At 37.4% G+C, this 25,399-nt stretch overlaps 1 protein-coding gene across 24 annotated transcripts in view; it reads right to left on the reverse strand.

Moving 5' to 3' along the window:
- Positions 1 to 25,399, reverse strand: part of LOC137236879 (protein eva-1) — a 3,007,131-nt gene that overhangs the window by 1,061,378 nt on the left and 1,920,354 nt on the right. For all 24 annotated transcript variants that reach the window (XR_010948686.1, XM_067759964.1, XM_067759963.1 and 21 more), the window contains one exon: positions 24,271 to 24,414. Coding sequence is in view for 23 of the 24 variants with exons in the window: in XM_067759964.1 (XP_067616065.1) it covers positions 24,271 to 24,414 (144 nt within the window). In the remaining variant the exon portion in view is untranslated. The remainder of the gene's footprint in view (positions 1 to 24,270; positions 24,415 to 25,399) is intronic.

A 25,399-nucleotide genomic window follows, 5' to 3' on the forward strand; every position in this document is an offset into this window, starting at 1 on the left:
TAATCGGTTTTGCACTGCTCACGAAGAGATTCACCAGAAGAAACTAAGCAATGTTAATTATGGAATGCCCCACTGATATCGAAAGGATTTCACAAAAGGAAACTTAGCACGGTTTACTAGGGAATTCCCTACAAATTCACTGAAATATACGTATGATGTTGAATGTTTTGTGATACAAAAATGTTTGTGTGATGTGAAAATAAACGTGGTATGTGTAGAATTGATGGATAATGATGGATATATGTAGATAAGAGTGGTAGCAAACACGTTATATGCAAAATTACGTGGGATCTTCAATATTTGAGAAACCCAAGGTAAGCGGTTTTCTCAAAAAATTTTAGGGTTGGACGCAAGCAACGTAATAACGTATTTTTCGTATAAAATTTGGATTTTCGTTAACTTTTTTAAAGGCAAGTTAATTTAAAGGGAAAGGAGATTGCTTGGTCTGCTAGTGCAAATAGCGTGAGTTACATGCAATTTGTAACTAAATGAATATACATATGTACATATGCATATGTAAAAGCTAAAAGAGAGGTTGCCAGCGTAAGCTACGAGCGAAAAAACTATGTATGCCGTGTAATTGTGGAAAAGGCAACCCGCTATTCGCAAGATAGCGTACTGGAAGAACATATATATATATACGTGTGTATATGCGCATATAACGGTTCCCGTTAACTATAACAGACTTATATGCTGATATGTGTATGTTCTGGAAAAAGGTCAATTAATGGACTTACGTTCGAATCCGGACAGTACTCATGCCGCAACAAGTATTCCTTGCTTGAAAAATTTTTCCAAACAACCCCGCCAACAAGATGCCCGTGACCGGCCTTTCGCTTTTAAATATGTCCACTGGGGAATCTTCGGGAAAGCGCCACCAGCGATTTGCGTTGGCTAATTAAATTTGACCAACTTCTGATCCACTTTAAACTTTCACTTTTTTTTTGAGATTTGCTATAATGGCTGGAACGTTTGATTTCACTGCCAGGTAATTCTTCAAACTTGACAAATAATGAACACACGCGCAAGTTAAAAGTTCGAATCAATAACAGGTTAGCGATGGGGCGATAGCAATATATGCAGTGATTCAAATTTGGCTCGCAAGGACCAAATTTTTAACGCATTGACGCAAATGGATATTATTGCAATTCTAATTCTTTTATTGAATTTAATACTTAAAACTAACAATTGGAAATTAAAGGCTGATACTTCACACAGCAAATATGATGATGTAAAAGATAACTTATTCCACAATGGAAAGAAAATTTAATGAAATGAAATTTGAATAGTTAATTTGAAGAATATAATTCGGGATTTAATCCCACTTGCGACTGCGCAAGGGCTAGGTGGGATTCGAGAACCAATCTCACGCGAGTATGGTGGTTTGATTAGGGTTAGATTGAGTTAGGGGATTACCGTAGCGCAAGTGCTACCTCTGATGATTGATATTTACAGATATAACTTACGGTTGTGGGTGAATACTTCCTTTTCTTTTCCCTGGAGTTGGCATAGGTGATGATATTCGTACTCGCTCCGTAATTAATGATCCGATGATGATTTAATAATGGTTGATGATATCTGCTTAGCGTTCCACGTAAACAAGAGAGCAAGTTAATGCATTGCACTTGTATTTATAGCATAGATTAGTGCTGTAAAGCAATTGCGACACTGTTGACTAGAAGCACTGGATGGCAACTCCAGTCTACTCTACCGCCAGGGTTGTATGAACGCAAGTTATAACTAGTGAAGTGAACGCAAGTCATTTGGACAAGTGAGCGCAAGTCACAGATGGGTGGTTAGGTGAACGCAAGTCACGGAACCGTTGCATATCTAAGTGAACGCAAGTCACTTAAACTTATTTGGAAAATGTTGTTAATATTAAAATTTTAACCTCCTTTTCTTTAGAGTAAACATGGTGCTTATCCGCTTTTGATCGGATTTATGTATAATACAAAGGACCATATATCAGCCATATTGCAAAGTGATATCAACGGATTTTAATTAACGGTTTGCAAAACATTTAAATTTTCTTCTGTTTAATATGGGCGGTGCCACACCAATTTTACAAAATTGCAATACATCTTTTTTTTGGGTTTTTTGCGATCAGTTCAATAATATTTATTTTTTATGATTCGTAGGCTAGTCTGATCTAATTTATGCTGGTTCAAATAAAACGATTCATTCACCTTACGCCCGACGTTTCGCTGAATATTCCTCAGGGGCAACACTATTTATTTTCCAATTAAAAAAACAAAAAAAATTTTTTTATATTGAAAAGCACATACATATAAATTAACACAGTTTTTTTAAATTAAACAAAAATTCTACACTTATAACAATATTGTACAATATTAACATTTACTTATCAGTACCACCTTGTGTGGTAGTCTTGTCATAACTAATTTATTTCCTATTTAAACAAAGCATGTATGCTGCGGCAACGTCTCACTATCTTCCTTCTTGTTCATGGTCCTTTCTTTGTTTTCTTAAATGTGCAAGCTTTCCAAAGTATATCTCGCTAATCATACTTATGTTGTAATAGGGTTGTAGTGGGTTTTTTTGTTTTTTTATGTCGGCTTCGTGTTCGGCAATGCGAATACCTAGTGCGCGCTTTGTCGTCCCAATGTATGCTTTATCGCATTGCTGGTTTTCTTTTCCCATGCATTCGATTTTATATATGACGTTGTTTTGTTGTTGCTTGTCTATTGGAGATTTTGTTCTTGTGTATATTTTGGATAATGTATTGCAGGACCTGTAGGCTAGTGTGATGTTTTGTTGTTCGAGTATATTGTGATCGATACTTGCACTTAATTTCGGTATATATGTCACGCTGTAGTACTTCTTTATACCTGTTGTTACTGCGTTAGAAGGTATGTTGTATTGGTTGCTATTTTTCATGGTTTCCTGGTTGATTAGTTCGTGTATAAAGTGGTCGGGGTAGTTATTATTTTTCAATATTGCGTGTATCTTTTCTAAATTAACGTAATGGAAATCTCGGTGGCTTAGCGTTAGTATTTTGTGTATAAGATTCTTCGCTGTATTAATTTTGTACTTGGTCGGTTGGGACGAAAAGAAATTGACCAGAGGTTTTGGCTTCGAGTACCAATTTAATTGGATTTTGTTCTTATCTCTGTATATATGAACATCGAGGAAAGGGATGCTCGCGTTTTCCTCCATTTCCATGGTGAACTGGAGTTTGTGGTGGTAATTTTTAAGAATCTCTAGAATTTTATTCACGTCATTGCGTTTTTCTATTGCAAAAACATCGTCTACATATTTGGTCAAGAATTTTATGTCAATATTGTGTTGTTTTTTAGGCTCCGAGATGGTGTAGTCAAAAAGTTCGTCCATAATAATATTGGCGATTGTAGGTGAAAGTGGGTTTCCCATTGGCATTCCAAAAGTCTGAGTGTATATTTTGTTATTGCACATAAAGTAATCATTCTCTCTGAGACAAAAATCTAGAATTTGTTGGAACTTGGCTTTATTAATCTCAGTTTTATTTTGTATTTGCTCCCATCTCCTCATTATAATTTTAGTTGCTAACATTGTAGGTATATTCGTTAACAAGAACACAACATCAAAGGAAACTAAACATATTCGTCACACACATTAATATTATTCAATCGGTCTTTCAAGATTAACGCATTTTTCACATTATGTTCGTCTGAAATAAGAGGTTTAAGTATTTGTCCAACGAATTTCGACAGGTTATAACAGGGTACTATGATTGATGAAGCAATAGGGCGTAAAGGTATCTGTGGCTTATGGATTTTTGGTAGCCCGTACAGCCTCGGCGCTGCTGCAGCCGTGCAAGTTAATTGCTGATTCTCTTTTCTATTTATTTCTTTTGTTTTGTAAAGTTCCTCTACTATTTTGTTGTTTTTTTTCTTTGTAGCGTACTAGTTGGATCTGTTCTAATAGATTTATATGTATTCTTATCATCTAATAGTTCGTTAATTTTATCTGTGTACTGAGATTTGTACATTGCTACATTCTTATTTCCCTTGTCCGCATCTGTTATAACAATGTTAGTGTGAGCTTTAAGGAATGCCTTCGTTTGATTAAATGCCGCAAGTATGAATTTTTCGGCCGAGTTGAGTTTAATGTTGCGTTTGAAAAGTATATCTTTAACCTTTTCGTCTTTTATGCCCATGATTACTTGTTCCATTTCCGCTATAATACGTATTAGCGAGAAACTCTTGCCTGTTGTTGGTACAGCGAACTTTTTTCCGAGCGAAAGTAGCCACCTTACCTCCTCAGGAAAACTTACGTTGGTTTTATTCACGAACCAGTTGTTGTTCCTGCCTATTCCTAGTTTTCCCATTTGATCTTGTTTGAGTCTCTATAGTTTCTTATTGTGTGTCGATGCTGTTTCTTTTGCAGTCTTCTGACTTCTGGAATATTCAGCGAAACGTCGGGCGTAAGGTGAATTAATCGTTTTATTTGCACCAGCATAAGTTAGTTCAGACTAGCCTACAAATCCTAAAAAATAAAAAGTAATACATTTATATTGTATACCGCAATTTTTATACCCAGCTGTACTTGTACACAGGGTATTATAACTTTGATTGGATAACGGTTGGTTGTGCAGGTATAAAGGGATCGAGATAGATATAGACTTCCATATATCAAAATTACCAGTATCGAAAAAAAATTTGATTGAGCCATGTCCGTCCGTCCGTCCGTCTGTCCGTCTGCCGCTAACACGATAACTTGAGTAAATATTGAGATATCTTTGGATAAATTTGGTACACGCGCTTATCTGGACCCAGAATAGATTGGTATTGAAAATGAGCGAAATCGGTTGATAACCACGCTCACTTTATATATATATAACATTTTGGAAAACACAAAAAACCTGATTATTTAATAAATAATACACCTAGAATGTTGAAATTTGACGTGTGGACTGGTATTGAGATTCTTGATAAAAATTTGAAAAAAAAATTTTAAATGGGCGTGGCACCGTCCACTTGTGATAAAATCAATGTTACAAATATCATTAATCGTTAAATCTATCGCAACAAAATTTGGCATAGAGATTGCCTTTACTATAAGGAATGCTTCGAAGAAAAATTAACGAAATCGGTTAAGGACCACGCCCACTTTTATATAAAATATTTTTAAAAGGGTAGTAGACGAATAAAATAAGCTCTATCTTTGCAAAAAAGAGCTTCATATCAATGGTATTTCATTTCCAAAGTGGATTTATAACAATAATAAGAAAAGCTTCAAATTTTTAAAAATGGCCGTGGCACCACTTCTTTTATGACTAAGCAATTTTCTATGTTTCGGGAGCTATAAATCGAAGAAAATTAATTCAGAATAGAACCATATTATTGCGCAGCGTTGTAACACTATTAAACACACAAAACAAACAACAACAGCATTTCAAGTGTACAGCTGGGTATGTAATGTTCGCTTTCACCCGAACTTAGACTTCCTTACTTGTTTTTTATCCATTCGTCAAGTTCCATTTTCAATACCAATATATCCTCCCCGATGCTGTAAAAGCTGCTAACTCTATCCACCAAAATTTCACAGTAACTAGAACGAAAAAGCTCTATTGCATGACAAGTTGAAATATATTAAAATTTAATGGAGTTAGCAGCTTTTAATAATTATCTTCGAGTTAGTGATTCTAAACAATAAACACATACTTTTCTTTTACCACTATATGCAAAAATGGGATTGAGGGTTTAATGGACTGAACTTTGTAGACCATCGGCTCTTGCTAAAGTATCGAGGTACAGTATTGACTTTACTCATAACATTTTAGGTTCTGAAATAAATAAAATAAAATAAGTAAATGGTAATGCCTTAAAAGATTTACTCCTGCCTAGAAAATTTTCACCATTTATAGTGCATGCAACGAACATAAATGGCTACCCCGTGTATCAGCTGATTTTCACAACCGCGCTATCAATGATAATAAAAATTCATTAGCAATTATTTCCTTCATTACAATTTTCTTCGCTCAAAATTTGTGAAGTTACGAAAATAAATTGTCACGATCAGCTGGTTTAGCAGAGTTGCACTGCCACACCGCCATTTTATGCAGGGTAAAAGTGTAACGCTTTTCGTTGCGAGCAGGCAACAATTTTCACAAAAGAACGAAATACTCCATAAAGACGTAGAACAAAATATATTTACAACCCTTGCGCGACGTACAAAAAGCGTAACACTTTTTCCAGAAAAGAAAAAGCTATCAGTAAAAAGCATCGAGTACAAAATACTCGAGTATATTTTGGAAAAGTATCGAGTATTCACTCAGTCACAGTTGGTTACTAGCAGTGATACAGTTCGGATGTGTCTCTTTTCGCTCTGTTTTCACAAATTATTTTGTTGGTATTCGTTTGTACTGGTGCTGTGACTTGAACTATATTTTGATATAGTGACTCTTAATTCTTTCTATTTATTTATATACATATAATTGCATATAATACTTTTCGGGAAAATTTAAATCTTGCCATATCTCGCTATAAACCTGTTAAAAGACTAATTATCCAAAATAAACCACCTTGAAGCAATTATATATTTATGTATGTTCGTACGTAATTGAAGTCATCATTATTTGTGTGACTTGTATTAATTATATGTTACCACAGTAATTGTAATAGATTAATGTATGTTCTAAAGCTAAATACAACCCTGTAGGGTTTTCGTAAAATATGTATATAATCACATTCAATGCATACTTGCAAACAAAAATTAGTATTTCGATGTATAGATATTTATTTGATGATCGACATAATTCACTTGACTTGGTTTTGAGCTTGCGAACTGTTCGGACGTGTGCGCACAATATTATTTTGGGCAACACTCCAAGCACTAGCAATTATTTATTTATTTATTTATTTATTTATTCAGTCTATGAAGATACAAGTCTTACAGACTGCCAATAATGGTAGATACAAAAAATATTAACACAAAGATAACAAAATATACATGTAAATAATAGTTTACAATAAATAATAAGTTCTTATAACAAACAAATTAAAAACAATTAAATAGCTGACTTTAAAATATTTATAAAAGCGTCCCTACACATAGAAAAATCAAGCTCAATAGAAGATGAAATCTTATTGAATTCGTTCAGGGCACGTGCAATTGGCGCATTCCTTCCATAATTGGTTCTAATATTGATACCATAAAACGGGCAAACATTACGAAGATCCCTCCTTGGAACATTAAAATTAATTTCCAAAAGAAGGTCAGCGCAGTCTACATCTCCGTGGATAATGCCAAACAAGAAAGTCAAGGAGAGAATAGATCTCCTGGCTTCCAGGGATTTAAGATTCAAAAGAAGTAAACGAGCAGTATATGGAGGAAGAGGGTATGTAAACCTTAATGACCGTAAAGCATACTTGAGAAAAACTTTTTGAACTCGCTCAAGCCTGTTGATTGAGAATTGTTGGAAAGGTCTCCAAATGATGGTAGCATACGCAAGATGAGAACGCACGAATGAGGAGTAGAGTACTTTTAAAGTATACGGGTCAGAAAATTCCGAACTATTACGCCGAATGAAGGCCTAGCATAGCATAGGCCTTGGCAACGATGCAATCAATATGGTTCACGAACATAAATTTTGTATCAAATACAACCCCAAGATCTTTGATTTTTTCAACAGTCTGCAACGTACTGTTAGCGATACTAAACGAACTGTTGAGATTTGAACGAGATTTTGAGTATGTTACGTGGAAGCATTTATTTATATTTAATGAAAGATGAGATCTAATGCACCAGGAGTAAAGTTTATCAATATCAGCTTGAAGATTAATCATATCGTTTGCGGAATTTACAACAGAGTAAACTTTGAGATCATCGGCGTACAACAGAAATCTAGCGTAAGAGAAGCATGAGCTAATGTCATTGATGAATAAGACAACAAGTAATGGTCCCAAAATACTACCCTGCGGGACGCCCGATGTCGCCAAAAAGGGATCTGATGATACCACATCAATAGAGACGGCACACCATCTATTACTTAGATATGATTTTAGCCACTGCAAAAAGGTTGAATGAAAGCCAAGGCAGTACAGTTTGTGAATTAGAACATCATGCGATACCTTATGAAAAGCTTTGGAAAAGTCGGTGTAAATACAGTCGACCTGAAGACCAGATGAAAAGGCAGAGATACAATATTCACTGAACTCCACAAGATTCGAAACGGTAGAGCGACCAGAAACAAACCCATGCTGTCTCGGACAGATCAAGTGGTTCACTGAAAAATAAATCTTTTCCTTGACAACGCACTCAAATAGCTTAGAAACGGTGGACAGCTTTGAAATTGGCCTGTAATTGCAGACATCAGTCTTTCTGCCAGATTTATAAATAGGAGTTATCGAGGCGAATTTCCAAGCATAAATAAACTCACCAAAGCTAAGTGACAAATTGAACATGATCTCTAACGGGACAACTAGGGAAGTGCATCCTTTTAGCAAGGCAGCCGAGATACCATTAATGTCAGCTTCAGTAGAGTTGCTCAGTTTCGAGATACCACTGAAGATATCTTCAGATGAAATTGACATTGAACCAAAATTTAGGGACGAAGAAATTTCAGACGAGAAGTCAGACGAGGGACTAGCATCATGATTAGCAAAATTAGAACTAAAAAATTCAGCAAACGCGTTAGCCACATTGTGGGGAGTTTTAGCAGGTCTGTCATTGTAGAAGACGGTGGCAGGCATCGAGGAGCGAGATTTCTTCGACTTAACGTAATTCCAGAATGCTTTCGGGGTAGACTTTATATTCGTCTCAAAGCTTGTAATGTAGTTTCTGTAAAGAAACTTCTCTAGACAGTTGAAATCCTTCACATAATGTTTATATTTGGTAAGAAATAACGGGTTTTTGGTTCTTTTAAACTTTTTGAAGAACTTGGTTCTTAAATTCTTGAACTTTTTTAACCTTGTTGTGTACCATGGCAACCTATATGGCTTCCTTTTCGCAACTGGTACATGCCTCGTACACAGATCAAAGAGAGTCAACTTAAATATTTCAAAGCAATGACCAACATCAGAGATGGAAAGCAAATTGGCCCAGTCTATTTCAGCTAGATCCTGATCGAGTCTAGAAAAATCACACTTCGAAAAGTTAAATGAAAAATCATCAATTAAAGAGCGAGCTCCAAACTCATAAAATTCGAGTTTAAGAATTAGAGCAGAATGGTGCATATCCGTCGGAGCGAATGGCGCATGGCACTCAGAAAGATTAGAATTTATGTCATTACTAATAAAAATTAGATCTAATATTCTATCGAGCCCATTTTTGAAACTATTGATTTGATGCAAATTTAGACTTAAGATATTATCTATAACGTATGACTCAAAAGACTTAGTAATATTATTAGGTAATAGGCGTGACGCAGAGTAACTATGAGACCAAGAAATATCACAAAGGTTAAAATCCCCTAAAACACATAAGTGATTATATCCTAATTTATTTAAAAATAGGGACGATATATTGTTAACATGAGCTTTGTAAATTTCTTTCAAGCTGTTCGGTGGTATGTATGATGCAACCAGATATAGAGATCCAGACTGTGGAGAACCAGTTAAGGATGGTATCAGAATTATCTAACATAATAAGGGAGGCATTATACTTGCGTTGACAGCGATTAGAACGCCACCCCCTCTTGAACGCCCAGTTTTAGTACAATCCCTGTCCTTACGAAACACGACGAATAGCTTGGGATCGAAGAACTCAGCGTCGAAGGAATCCGAAGTAAGCCAGGATTCAACAATGACAAAAATATCGTACTCCAATTGGCAACTAAATGCTCTCAAAATGTGCGATTTAGTCCTGATACCAGAAGCATTTTGGAAATACACTTTAAGCTGTTTGTTAATTATGTTCTCATTACTGCTGGAAGCTAGGTGAACTGGAGTTGCTTTTCCACTTGAGGAAAAAAACGGAAAGGGCGAACGTTCACACCAGCAGGCCACAAGTCTGGCGATAAAATTTTCTCATAAACAGCATTAGTAACGCCAAGCTTAAAGTTGACTTTGGTTATCCAAAGATCAATAAATAAAAATTATTGTACAGCAAGTACAGCAAGGGAGTGTTCGAGAGAAAAGTTCTTCGAAAGATTTATGGACCTCTACGTGTTGGCGATGGCGAGTACCGAAAAAGATTTAATGGTGAGCGGTACGAGCTATACGCAGACACCAATATAGTCCAGCGAATTAAAACGCAGCGGCTGCGCTGGCTAGGCCATGTTATGCGAATGAATGATGATGCTCCGGCCAAGAAAGTGTTTCTATCGGAACCCCCCTATGGAAGCATAGGTAGAGGGCAGCCCCCACTCCGTCGGAAGGACCAGGTGGAAAACGATTTAAACTCCCTTGGTGTAACCAATTGGCGCCGGTTGGCGGAGCGAAGGAGCGACTGGCGCGCCTTGTTGGACGGCCATAACCGTTTAGACGGTTAAGCGCCAATTAAGTAAGTAAGTAAGTAAGTACTGTATTCTTTTTATTTCATTGGACCACGGTAGGCTACAATAATAAAAGCACCGCAATCAATTTTAGTCGTTTCAGCTTGCATAGCAGAACAACAACAAAACGAAGGGTCCCTGCTCGCAGTAGTTACAAAGGAAGTGCGCGCACATTATTACTTTGGGCAGTACTCCTTTCCTTTTTATACTCAGTTGAGCAGAGCTCACAGAGTATATTAACTTTGATTGAGTAACGGTTGGTTGTACAGGTATAAAGGAATCGAGATAGATATAGACTTCCATATATCAAAATCACCAATATCGAAAAAAAATTTGATTGAACCATGTCCGTCCGTCCGTCCGTCCGTTAACAAGATAACTTGAGTAAATTTTGAGGTATCTTGACGAAATTTGGTATGTAGGTTCCTGGGCACTCATCTCAGATTGCTATTTAAAATTAACGATATCGGACTATAACCACGCCCACTTTTTCGATATCGAAAATTTCGAAAAATCGAAAAAGTGCGATAATTCATTACCAAAGACGGATAAAGCGATGAAACTTGGTAAGTGAGTTGAACTTATGACGCAGAATAGAAAACTAGTAAAATTTTGGAAAATGGGCGTGGCACCGCCCACTTTTAAAAGAAGGTAATTTAAAACTTTTTTTTTTTAATTTGGCAGTCGTTGAAGATATCATGATGAAATTTGGCAAGAGCGTTACTCCTTTTAATATATGTATGCTTAATAAAAATTAGCAAAATTGGAGAACGACCACGCCCACTTTTAAAAAAAATTTTTTTTATAAGTCAAATATTAACAAAAAATTTAATATCTTTACAGTATATAAGTAAATTATGTCAACATTCAACTCCAGTAATGATATGGTGCAACAAAATGCAAAAATAAAAGAAAATTTCAAAATGGGTGTGGCTCCGCCCTTTTTCATTTAATATGTCTAAGATACTTTTAATGCCACAAGTCGAACAAACATTTACCAATCCTTGTGGAATTTGGTAGGGGCTTAGATTCTGGGACGATAACTTATTTCTGTGAAAAAGGGCGAAATTGGTTTGAAGCCACGCCCAGTTTTTATAAACAGTCGACCGTCTGTCTTTCCGCTCGGCCGTTAACACGATAACTATATATCTTTACTAAACTCAGTTCACATACTTATCTGAACTCACTTTGTGTTACTATACAAAATGGCCGAAATCCGACTATGACTACGCCCACTTTTTGGATATCGAAAATTACGAAAAATGAAAAAAATGCCATAATTCTATACCAAATACGAAAAAAGCGCTGAAACATCGTAATTGGATTGGTTTATTGACGCAAAATATAACTTTAGAAAAAAACTTTGTAAAATGGGTGTGACACCTACCATATTAAGTAGAATAATTGAAAAAGTTCTACAGGGCGAAATAAAAAACCCTTGAAATCTTCGCAGGAATATTGTTCGTGGTATTATATATATAAATAAATTAGCGGTATCCAACAGATGATGTTCTGGGTCACCCTGGTCCACATTTTGGTCGATATCTGGAAAACGCCTTCACATATACAACTACCACCACTCCCTTTTAAAAGCCTCATTAATACCTTTAATTTGATACCCATATCGTACAAACACCTTCTAGAGTCACCCCTGGTCCACTTTTATGGCGATATCTCGAAAAGACGTCCACCTATAGAACTAAGCCCCACACCCTTTTAAAATACTCATTAACACCTTTCATTTGACACCCATATCGTACACACATATTCTAGAGTCACCCCTGTTCCACCTTTATGGCGATATCTCGAAAAGGCGACCAAGAACTAAGGCCCACTCCCTTTTAAAAATAGTCATTAACACCTTTCATTTGATACCCATTTCGTACAAACAAAGTCTAGAGTGACCCCTGGTCCAACTTTATGGCGATATCTCGAAAAGGCGTCCAACTGTAGAACTAAGCCCCACGCCCTTTTGAAATACTCATTAACACCTTTCGTTTGATACCCATATTGTGCAAACGCATTCTAGAGTCACCCCTGGCCCACCTTTATGGCGATATCTCGAAAAGGCGACCACCTATAGAACTAAGGCCCACTCCCTTTAAAAAGACTCATTATTACAAGCAAAGTCTAGAGTCACCCCTGGTCCAACTTTATGGCGATATCTCGAAAAGGCGTTCAACTATAGAACTAAGCCCCACGCCCTTTTGAAATACTCATTAACACGTTTCGTTTGATACCCATATTGTACAAACACATTCTAGAGTCACCCCTGGTCCATTTTTATGGCGATATCTCGAAAAGGCGTCCACCTATAGAACTAAGCCCCACGTCCTTTTGAAATACTCATTAAGACATTTCATTTGATACCCATATTGTACAAAGGCATTCTAGAGTCACCCCTGGTCCACCTTTTTGGCGATATCTCGAAACGGCGTCCACCTATAGAAGTAAGGCCCACTCCCTTTTAAAATGCTCATTAACCCCTCTCATTTGATACCCATATCGTACAAACAAATTCTAGGGCCACCCCTGGTCCACCTTTGTGGCGATATCTCGAAACGGCGTCCACCTATGGAACTAAGGATCACTCCCTTTTAAAATACTTATTAACACCTTTCATTTGATACCCATATCGTACAAACAAATTCTAGAGTCAACCCTGATCCACCTTTATGGCGATATCTCTAAATGGCGTCCACCTATAGAACTATGACCCACTCCCTCATAAAATACTCTTTAATACCTTTCATTTTCACACACACATTTACAACACATTCTAGGGTTACCCCCGGTTCATTTTCCTACATGGTTATTTTCCGTTATGTTGTCACCATAGCTCTCAACTGAGTATGTAATGTTCGGTTACACCCGAACTTAACCTTCCTTACTTGTTTTATTACATGAACTATAATTTACGCCCATCGAGTAGACCCAACGTTTCATTGGCGCCCAACTTAGCGGCTACGAACAACGACAAAGCCGAACCAATGGCGACGTTTTCGCCAGAACAATTTAGCCAAATTTTGGCAGCGATATCGGGCGATAGAAAAGGAGGCTCATTTACGGGGTGTACTGCACGTTTCCGTGGACAACGAAGTCCAGAGGCTGTAGAGGAGTTCCTTGCATATGTCACCGTTTACAAAGATATTGAACGAGCTTCCGACGCAGACGCATTGCACGGAATGCCACTTCTCTTAGAAGATTATGCAGCAACATGGTGGATGGGGTGAAAGAAAGAATTACAACATTTGACGAAGGGGTTTATTTAATCTGTACAACATTTTCACCACCAAATCCGGATTGGAACATTTTTATTTAAATTTTTGAGCACAAGCAACAGGCAAGAGAACCAGCCGACAGCTTTGTTTGTAAAAAGCGGCTATTATTTTCACAGCTGAAAGAAAGCGTAAGTAAGTCGGTACAAATGAGCATGATTTACGGACTCTTGTCCGTTAAGATTCGTGAGCGAGTCCGTCGTGAATTGACACCAACCTTCGAGGAATTGTTGAGACATTGCCGTGAAGCAGAAATACTTTTTCATGAAGTCACACGAAGCATACCTCTCGTCCCTGACCAGTCGCATGTAGAAGACCCAAAGGGATGCTCTTTCTGTCGAGGTCGTGGTCATACCGCCGATATTTGCCGAAAGAAACAACAACAGCAACAAAATGCGCCAAAAGCACAAGCCAGTACATCAAAAGTTGGCGAAAGAAAAAAAGAAAAAGAAAGGCTGCTCCAAAACGTACGGCAGCTTTCTCGTGTTACGGATGCGGTGCATCAGGCGTTTATCGGTCAAACTGTGTAAAATGTAGTGGAAGAAACAAAGAAAGTCCACAATATCTGGCATTTAACAATGTTTCCACAACAGTTGTTGGTAGACCGATCCCGTATATCCCCTTATCGGAACTTTTAAAGAAAAATGCAGTTTGGCAATGGACCAGTGCACAGCAGAACGCGTTCGAAAATTTAAAAAGGATTCAGCCTATCTTGAAAACTGATGCCGGTGGTTACGTACTTGGGCGGTTTTGCTCCAGGGGGAGGGTCCTAGCGAACACCCAATAGAATATGCTAGTAGATTATTATCTAAAGCCGAGCAAAATTATTCAACCATTGAAAGAGAAGCACTTCCCATAGTATGGGCTGTGCAGAAGTATAGAGGCTACATCGAGGGTTCGGAAGTAACACTAATTACCGACCACGAACCACTAAAACGGCTTATGACTTTAAAGTCGCCAACCGGTCGCTTATCCCGATGGGCATTAATATTACAGCCATTTAACATACGAATCGGCTATCAACCAGGTAAAACAAATGTTATGGCCTATATTTTGTCGGGACCATCCTGTGGAAAAGGTCATGACCAAGAAGTAGCCTGCCTGATATGCTCGTTTGATATTGAGTTCCCACGTAAAGGAGCGAAAGAAATTCGCGATAGTCAACTCGGTGATCACGAGCTTAACCACAATATTAAATGTTTTGAAAATAATTCGGAAGATGTGGCACATTGGTCGAGAAGAGGGTATGTCATGAACGACGGTGTTCTTTATTGTTACCACGATGAAGATACCGAAGACGCACAATTGGTTACCCCTAAGAAAGAACGAAATGCAATACTCGAGTACTACCACAATAAGGACACGGCTGGTAATTATGGGATTGATAGAACCACTTCGAAAATTATTTCTCGCTATTATTGGTCTGGAATTCGCAAGGACATCTGGACGTACGTTAAAAACTCTATTGATTGCCAACGCTATAAGGCAACAACTGGGACCCCAGTGGGTATTTATAATGGAAAAAATCGCTAGTCGTTGGTTAGAGCTGTTCCCGCTTATTGAAGCAACGGCTGAAAATTGTGCAAAAACCCTTATCAACGAAGTATTCTTGCGTTATGGTGTTCCGAGAAAAGTAATCAGCGATAACGGTACGAAGTTTGTATCTGCGGTCATGCAAAAGTTGCATATTGCTTCGCAATTGATCAGGTTTTCACCACGGTGTACCATCCACAGGCCAACCCTGTCGAAAGGAAGAACCGTGATTTAAAAGCACAATTGGCAATTGTGGTTGGTAGACAACCTCGCACTTGGGCGGAGAAATTAGCAGCAATCCGGTTTGCTATGAATACTACCCGCTGTCAAAGTACTGGCTACACATCCGCTTTCCTTACTTTTGGGAGAGAACTGAGAACTCTTGACGATGTTCAGCACGACTTGAGAGCAGTAGTTCAATCCGAAAACTTTATACATGAGATTACTCCATATTTAGCCACTGTCGCTAAAGCATTTACGGAAACCAAAGAGCAAGAAAGAACGCAACAAGATGGCAACAAAGGCATTACTAATTCGAAACGACGTGAACATCATTTGTTTGAAATACGAGCAAAAGTACTGGTTACTACACATGTTCTGAGCAATGCAAGTAAAGGGGTGACGGAAAAGTTCGCTCCTAAACCTGATAGGCCATACACAATTATAGAACGAAAAGGGGCAACAACGTATGTTATTGCGCATGAAGATGAGGAAGACCCCGTAAGACCAGTGAGGATACCTCATCGGGACGATTTCGGCATCCTAGGGGGAGACTGAAGCAATCATATATTTATGTATGTTCGTGCGTAGTTGAAATCATCATTATTTGTTTGACTTGTATTAATTATGTTACCACAGTAATTTTAATAGATTAATGTATGTTCTAAAGCTAAATACAACCCTGTAGGGGTTTCGTAAACTATGTATATAATCACATTCAACGCATACTTGCAAACACAAATTAGTAAGCCTCGTTATATTTCGATGTATAAATATTTATTTGATGATCGACATAATTCACTTGACTTGGTTTTGAGCTTGCGAAATGTTCGAACGTGTGCGCACAATATTATTTTGGGCAACACTCTAAGCACTAGTAATTATCCAAAGATCAATAAATACAAATTATTGTACAGCAAGTACTGTATTCTTTTTATTTCATTAGACAACGGTAAGCTACAATAACAAAAGCACCACAATCAATTTTAGTCGCTTCTGCTTGCATAGCAGAACAACAACAAAACGAAGGGTCCCTGCTCGCTGTAGTTACAAAGGAAGTGTGCGCACATTATTGCTTTGGGCAGTACTCCTTTCCTTTTTTGTATTACATGAACTATAATTTACGCCCATCGAGTAGACCCAACGTTTCAACCTTGGTTTTGTTCTGGGTTTTGTAATTTAAAGAATTTGAAAAAAAAAGCATTAAAAAAGTTTAAAAAAAGTAATCTGGAAACTGACCGACTTAATTTCCTTCGCTTAAGAAAGGATTTTGATTATCTCCATGGCTTTTTGTTTCGGAATTTCATGTATAAAATTGAAGAAAACCTTAAATCTAACCCATCAGGCTTCTGGCGTTTTATTGACTCAAAACGTAAAACAATTGGTTTCCCCACCAGCTTGCATTATAATGGCAATTCTTCTAACAACACAGTTGATTCCTGCGAATTATTTGCCAAGTTTTTCCAAACTGTGTATGAAACCCAAATAATACATTCATCTCCGCCGTTTTCAACTACTTTTTCTATCTTCTGAAGAGGATATCATTTCGGCAATTTCGTCGCTAAATTCTAGCCCAAAGTCGGATTGCGAAGGTTCCTCACCATTATTTTTCAAAAATTGTTGCAATGCAATTGCTCTCTATACTGCTCTTCTGTTTAAACTGTGCCTTAATAATGGATTTTTTTTGAATCAATGGAAGATATGCACTGTTATTCCAGTCTATAAATCTGGTGATCGTAATGATGTTCTCAACTACAGACCAATTGTTAAACAATGCACCTTGGCTAAATTATTTGACCATATTCTCCAGTCAAAATTATTCGACCATGTTAGTACGGTTATTTCAAATTGCCAACACGAGCTTTTCCCTGGAAGATCAACGATGTACGAATGTAATCATTCTGACGAACCAGATAATTAATGCTTTTGAAAATCGAACGCAATTGGATGTTGTGTACACAGACTTCTCCAAAGTATTTGATAAAGTCATTCACTTTATACTTTTGGAAAAACTGGAGTGTATCAGGTATACCTCAGGGTACCCACTGTGGTCCACTTCTATTCTTATTATTTATAAATGACTTGCCAAATTGTTTCAACTTCACAAACTGTCTGATTTCCGCCGACGATGTGAAAATTTTCTCAATTATATGTGACCACTCTGATAGTCATAAAATGCAGCGCGATCTCGAAACTCTTGAAAAATGGTGTTCTTTTAATCGCTCACAACTGAATATCAATAAATGCTATGTAGTTACGTTTTCTAGAATGCCTACGAGAAACATTACATTTGACCATGAGCTAAACAGTTGTATAACATCTCGCTGTGAGGAAATGAAAAATTTGGGTGTTATCTTCGATTCGAAGCTCAGATTCTCGAAACATATAGACTTTATGGTGTCTAAAGCCTATGCTATGTTAGGGTACAATACAAGGCTTGATGTATTTATTATTTAAGCACGGGCTGCAGCCGTACAAACTACATTATTTATATAAATAGTAAAAAAAAAACAAGGCGCAGAATTCATATTTTTGAAATGAAAAAAAATCAAATATATGTACATGTATAAAAATATACTTATAAATACATCCCAACAAGCATTTCTTTAAACGTTTTTAAAAATAATTTAATGTGAATTAGCTTGAACAAACGATATATGTATGTATATACGTTTTCAAAATTTTACTTATTTTGAGTTTTTTAATGAAGTAAATTTTTGATGAAGTAAACAAAATATGAGTACTGGGCTGGCTGCTATTGGTGTTGAAATAATATCAGTTTTGTAAATTTTACTTATAACAGCTGAAAATCTTACGACCGCTAACTAGATTTGTTTTCAATTTATACCATTCGCGGCGCCTACGCATATTTTGTAACTCTTAGTTCTGTGCATGAGGAATTCGTAGTTTTCAGTTGGCATTATTTGCTTTTTTTTGTCGCTTTTTGGTCACTAAGGGTTCATTTACATACGTATATCTGCGCACTCAGCACAAATCGGTAATGCTATTCTGCGGATAAAAATTGTATAATACTAATGGAAAACAAAAGCTTACTTTTTCATTTGGAGAACGAAATAGCCTAATGTACAATATTGATAGAAGCAAGACGGCTTGTTAAAATATACATATATTTAAGCCCCTTTTTTACTCAAATTTAACGACAGCCTTGAGATTTTGTCTCCTTCTCTCATTGTATATCTGTACTGTAATGTTTGACAGGCTGCATAGTTCAGTAGTAGTGATATAGAAGTATTACATAAATGCAACACACTAAAATTTCAAAGTTTTATGTTTTCATTCCATTCAATTCGCCAATACCAACACGCACATTTTATAGACTGTGTGAGGACCAAATATTGACGACAAATTTGGCCCACACAACATTGTCATAGCAAAACACAACATACGGCTGAGCGACGCCAGCAACATACGACACTAGCACCGCAACATGAGGCTGACGAAGCCAGCAACAAGATCACACAATAAACATATTATGCCTACAGCAAGTTAAATACACGAATACAACACGCAATAGACTAGGCCATACCAACTATAACATCAACATCAAACAACAATATACCCAAGCCATGCGACAACAACAACTACTGCTTCTACCGGCACACAACCGATCGTAACAACACGTCGGCGAGCAAACCAAAATCATCAACACATTTATTACGATTATCGGAGTCTATAATAGCAACGACCACAGCAAGAAAATGGTCAGTCAGCACGGAGCCATGGTAGTGAACAGTTCTAAGCTAAAGAGTGATAGATAGTAGATAGGGTTTCACCAGTGCGAAACATCATTACTCAGGTTAGACGCGAACTGAGCCACACCAAGCTTTAAAGGCTCCATTACTGATACTTAGCATAGACTTGACTTGGCGTAAACTTAGCCACGATTATACCCCACTTAGCGCATACAATCTGGCATCATAATCAATAAATGTAAATTTGTATGACAAAATGTCAAAATGAAATGGAAACGAACAAATGGCATCTCAAAATATAAACGTCACTTAGAACTTACATAGAAAATCAAAATTCAACAGACTTCGAAGTCAAGTTAAATGTTGCTAAGTTTTGATTAATCAGTAACATGCAATGTTCATTTAACAGAACTGTAAGTGACAGGTCTCAAGCCAAGTCAAGTCTATGCTAAGTATCAGTAATGGGACCTTAAGGATCAGGTATACTTTCATAGCATAGTAGGGCACACCAACATTGCTCTCACAAACGATATCTGTTCAATGGGATTTGCGTGTACTTCATTAGACTACACAGTGCATTGCATGGAAGTCTGTTGAATTTTGATTTCCATGTATGCGCTATGCGCGCGACCCTCTCACTCTTCGCGCTGTTAACATTTGTTATTGCAAAGAGTGCAAAAATTAGCATCACTCTCAGAGTAAAACATATTACTTGCTTGTATTTGTGTATCATTTTGATACTAACTTTATTTGTGTGTGAGTTTGCCCTTTTCAGCGATAGTCTATATACGCTACGTAAAGTATAATCAGATCTATGTTTGACATGCTATGTACTGTTTTGTCATGGAATGCGCTGTAAGTATAATTAAACCTTTAGGGTGCGCCACGCCGTTCCACCACCACCAACCGTGAGCCGCTATATTAACGGGAGTGAACGTAGTAAGAGCGACGCCGACTCCAACGCAGTCAGCCACGGCAGTAACAGAGCCATCGACGCCAACTTATTCAACAACAGAGCCATCGACGCCGACGCAGTCAACCACGGCAGCAAAAGGTATAGCCCGGCACTGTGATTATTAATCGGATCTACGGACGGACGGTGATAGCTCGTAGATAGGGTTTGACCAGTGCGAGACATCACCAGCCGACGTAGACGCAGACTAAGCCGTGCGTGAGTATTGTGCACTTTCCCCGCATCGTCGACCTGCAAAAGCATCAACAGCGTCAAAGGGATATCAACGAGCACCCCAGTGACAGCATATCCTTTTAACCAAACGTCCTCAGTGACTAAATACTAATCGCGACGCCAGCGTCACGTCGCCAACTAGCGTCCCCAGTGGCTGCATACCCATTATTTCAAGCTCACTCAGCGACTAAATACTAACTGCGACACCAACATCAACGTGTCGTCAACGAGCGTCCCCAGTGACCGCATACGCAGTATCATCGAGAGTCCCCAGTGGCGGCATACCCATTATTTCAAGCGTCCTCAGCGACTAAGCACTATCTGCGACGCCAACGTCAACGCGTCGTCAGCGAGCGTCCCCAGTGGCCGCATACACATTACTAACCACGCATCCATCAACGACGACATAATAATCACGACCGCCAACGCAGTAGTAGCGTTAGCGACAACCACGCGTCCTCAGCGACCGAACACCTAACCACGGCAGCGACGAACGCCAGCGCAGGCATGCCACTAAGACGTCCCATAACCACGCGTTAACGCCAACAGGCACGCCGACGGGACTCGGGTGAACCGTTACCCACCAGGCCACACCGATACCAAATAACAAATAAAGGAAAGATTTGAACTTAAATGAAACTTTTGGTATAAGTTTGTTACAAATAATTAAGTTAAATAAAGTGAATTTTTAGGACTTGGAAAAAGGCCCCAAAGTATAAATTTATTGTACGAAACCCTGGACACGGCGAGTATACCTCAGCAATTAGTTAGGAAGCATCGGGGCACAAAGGCATGTTGTTGCTGTAGAGATGAGCCAACCAGCTAACAAATTACTATGGTGTAAGCTAAATAGAGTTGTATGAACACCACTCAATTTAATTCGAAATTGCCTCAATTTATTTTTCTGTTTGAGCATGGGTTGCGTATATCATTTTCTGTTGGCGGCGAAGTGAACCAAAGCCACGGTTGATGGTGCCGTTTGAGCATTACTCTGTTGTGAGAAAAAATAACTGTTCTATTATTAAGATATAGATAGGCTTTTAGTGTGAGTTGCTTAAGAAGAATGAGTATTTTAGATTGGTGGTTCAGCCTGGCGGCGTGAACAAAGATCAGGGAAACAACTCAAATCTTATAATTTTACATGAAAATGACCGTCTTGTGAATCGCCCAATTAAATTGCAAAAAAAGTGTATGCTATTATTGCACTACTGGCTGAGGAATCTAAAGAAAGGCGAATATAGAGAAAATGATTGCTCGACGACAGCGATGTAATGGAACTACCTGATACTTGGCCGATTGATTAAAATATAAGAATGTGCCTTTTAAAGCTTTAACTTAAATTTTGAAGTTTTTCTCATAAAAGTTTGTTGATCGCGAGTTCAAATCCATGGTTGCCATGAAACAAGTCCAATTTTCGCATCTATTCTGCAACAGATGTCGCAGTGCTGCGATTATCAATTGGCAAGAAACAGGATAGAAGTAGAAATAATGGATGGAAAATTGGACTTGTTTCATGGCAATAATCCATAGAGTCATATTTATTGACACTTTTTCCCCGTTCTCTGGGATATAATAACAATTTTTTTTTTCAACGTTGCCGATGATAAAATAATTATAACAATAATAATGATAAAATAATTATTGTTAGGCCTTGAGCTCGATTCGAAACCGCCCAGCCAGCATTTTTTGAAATTTTTGATCATAAAATATTCAAATATCATACCCCAATATGATTAAAAACGTTCAAATTTAAAGGTATTTTTTATTCGAAAATTAATGTATCGTCGGGAGAAAAATGTACCATAAATGTGATTATTCTTGAATAATAATTTTTGATTCATGTTTCGAAACACTTTTTATTCATATTTGATATCATTGTAAAATTGAAATTTAATTGTTTTAGAGTAATATTTGACTGCTTTTCACGTTTTTTTCTGATCATATTCGTGAACATTTTCAATCGTTTTGGTTGAGATTTTTGAATCATTTTTGAATACGGTTATCATGATTTATTCTTCATATCTCATACAAACTAAGACACTACATGATAATTATATTTCATCAGGGGAAGAAGGCATGCGGAAGTGAGCTATTTGAATAAACTTGACTGATATACACCTGCGACTACAACATCCAACATCAGTTACGATCGTCAATATCTTAAAAAACGATAAGGTACGGAATGTTGAAGCCATATTCAGGTATGTCAAGAGAGTTTCACTTACCTAGGGTTCAAATAGCTCACAAACTTTGTATTGTCCAACCATTATGTATTCCCTTGGCGGCCGAAGGTGGAGAAATGATTGGGGACATCTTCGGTTATGAGCGGCATTTACAATATCTTTTGTATAAATAAAAACAATTTTATATATTTTTTCTCACTTCATGATTGAAAAAATGTGTGCACGTGAAAAAATAAGATTTTCAATGAAAAGTAAAATTTTAACAAGTATAGAATTTATTGTTCAGTCAACAAAGATAGTCGGAAAAGATTCAGAAAGCTGATTGAAAAATGATTAAAAATTTTTGATCGCCTAAAGTAAACACATTTGATTCAAATATGATTCCAAAATGTGATTGAAAAACAATATTCAGTTTTTGATCTTCAAAAGTATTCATATATGATTATTCTTTTTGTTAATTTTTATGAAATATTAAAATCTAATCATCAAAGGACTTCAAAAATGATTCCAAAAAGTGATCGAAATAGATTTTCAGTTTTTGATCATCAAAAGTATTCCTATTTGATTATTTATTTTGTTCACTTGTATGATAACTCATAATTTAGTCAGAAAGAGTAATCAAATTGTACTGATATGTAGGGAAATTTAAAATTGAATCACCTAAATGCTGAGTGGGCGCAATCTTAAAAATCAGTAGGCTGATAGAACAACAAATTTGTTTAGGTATGTAAAATTTTTGAAATCTTGAAGATAAAGATTTTGTGTTTTTTTATTCACACGGCCCACTAGGTTGAACTGGCCGGTCAATAAAGACTGAATGTGTCCATAGTGTACATGACCCACTAAGTATGTTCACTTTATTATAGTAATAATGTTATGCTGCTATGAAGTATTCTTTGCAGATTCGTAGCGAATTTCTGAACAACGAACAACACTAGTAATATTTAGGCTGGTGGCCTAAACAGCGACTTTTTTTATAATATACTATAACATGCATTTCAATTCGTATCTCTATTAACACTGAATCATATTGACATAATTGGTAACATATAGCCAAAAATACAAAAAAATTACATGCGCACAGCAAATCCTCCACCAATATCATGACGATCATTGTAAATTTTACCAAGTAGCGCAACTAACAGCTGATCGGTGAAAATTCGCACATTCACACGCACAGTTCTCGACTCAGTTTCAAAACAAAACTTTAGATTATTTAACTCAAATTTTAAAGTGAGATAATCCTTACGATTTTATGTTTTTGTTGTTATTAAAACAATAGTTTTATTTATATTAAAGCTTTTATCATTTTTTTTTTAACTTTGAAAAAACTCCGAACACCATTCCTTCATTATATGACATTCGACTGCCTAGTCCACTGCCTTCCACTCTATTCGCAACATGACCTCTATTTAAGCTGCCAAACTATATAGTAAACAAAGATGACGATCACTAATAACCTTTCGTCTATTTGGACAGATATCGTCTGACTTTCGTCTTGTATTCGAGTTAGAAACTACGCACTTGAACAAAGTCAACGTAACGATCAGCTGTTTTCGTGGGACAGGACGAACGCTCACTTGCACAATACAAATAGACGAACGAATCATCTGACAGACGAAACGAACGTTCGCTTCAAGATATCCAATGAGGCTGATAAAATTTACTCAGAAGTGACTTATTTATATATGTACCTGCCTTAAATCTAAAACGATTTACATACCGCATGTATACACCACTTTAAGATACATTCGTGAGTTTGGTTGACAGGGAGATCCAAATGTATTTGCATCCGCAGCTAAGTTGCAACGACGACGCCCGTGACAAATTTGCATCACTGTTTCAGTAGTATATGACGCTTGACAAGCTAAAATGTAAGAATATGAAGATATATACGAGATTCATGTAAAATAGCTTAATAGAAAACAAAGAGTTCCACTTCTATGTTCAATCTAAACTAATTCGATATCTCTATATCTGACTTTGTAACGTTGACGCAATTTGTTTTCTTTTTCATATTCATTTTTTTGTTAATTGAACAAGGCGATGGCTATAAGATGAGCCCCAATAGCGAGGTTGTAACTACCACGATGCAATAACATCGAAAGTTGTAAGTCAGAGAGATACGTTTAAAGTGACGATATACCAACCACGGAAGTAGGAGGTAACACTAAGATTTCGGTTTTATCGGAGGCGTCAAAGGCAAGTAACGCTAAGTAAGATTCCGTCTATTCCCAAAAAGGTGAGTGATGTGATAAAGCAGTCACTGACTGGCGCTGGTGGATCGTAGCAATCCTTTCGGACGGATCAATACTGTAAGATGGAGATCTGAATAAAGGGAGCTTATTGGCCAAATGCTCACGGTGATGCAAGAAAAATAAAACAAGCCCCTTCCAACCTTTGATTCGGGGGCGAAGACGATAGCATGCGACAACATCGCTAGCCTGCGGTAGCTGGAGGAAACTGTTCTAAACCTCCAAGGGCAAGGCACGAGCGGTTCGAGGTGGTGCATAAAGCGCAGATCCCCACGGTAGCAAAAGTTAAAGTATGGATACCATGCATGATAATGTCGGAAGATGCGCTGCGACTCCTGCATAGGCAGAACCCAAACATACCGACACACAATTGGAATCTCGGCCTACACAGGAGGATTAAAATTATATCTTCCAAGTTAACAAGTAGTCGGAGGATATATTTTGCAAACAGCTTCCCAAAATGCCCTGGCGTACAGGCAAAATTTATATGCGACTCAGGAAAATAAGTCACCAGGATAACAATTATAACACACTAGAAATAGCCAAAGTCGAAAAGGACCTCGAAAAGGAGGACGTCACAACGAAGGGGTTAGAAGG

The sequence above is a fragment of the Eurosta solidaginis genome, chromosome 1 (genome assembly GCF_040869045.1).
Source record: "Eurosta solidaginis isolate ZX-2024a chromosome 1, ASM4086904v1, whole genome shotgun sequence".
Taxonomy (NCBI): domain Eukaryota; kingdom Metazoa; phylum Arthropoda; class Insecta; order Diptera; family Tephritidae; genus Eurosta; species Eurosta solidaginis.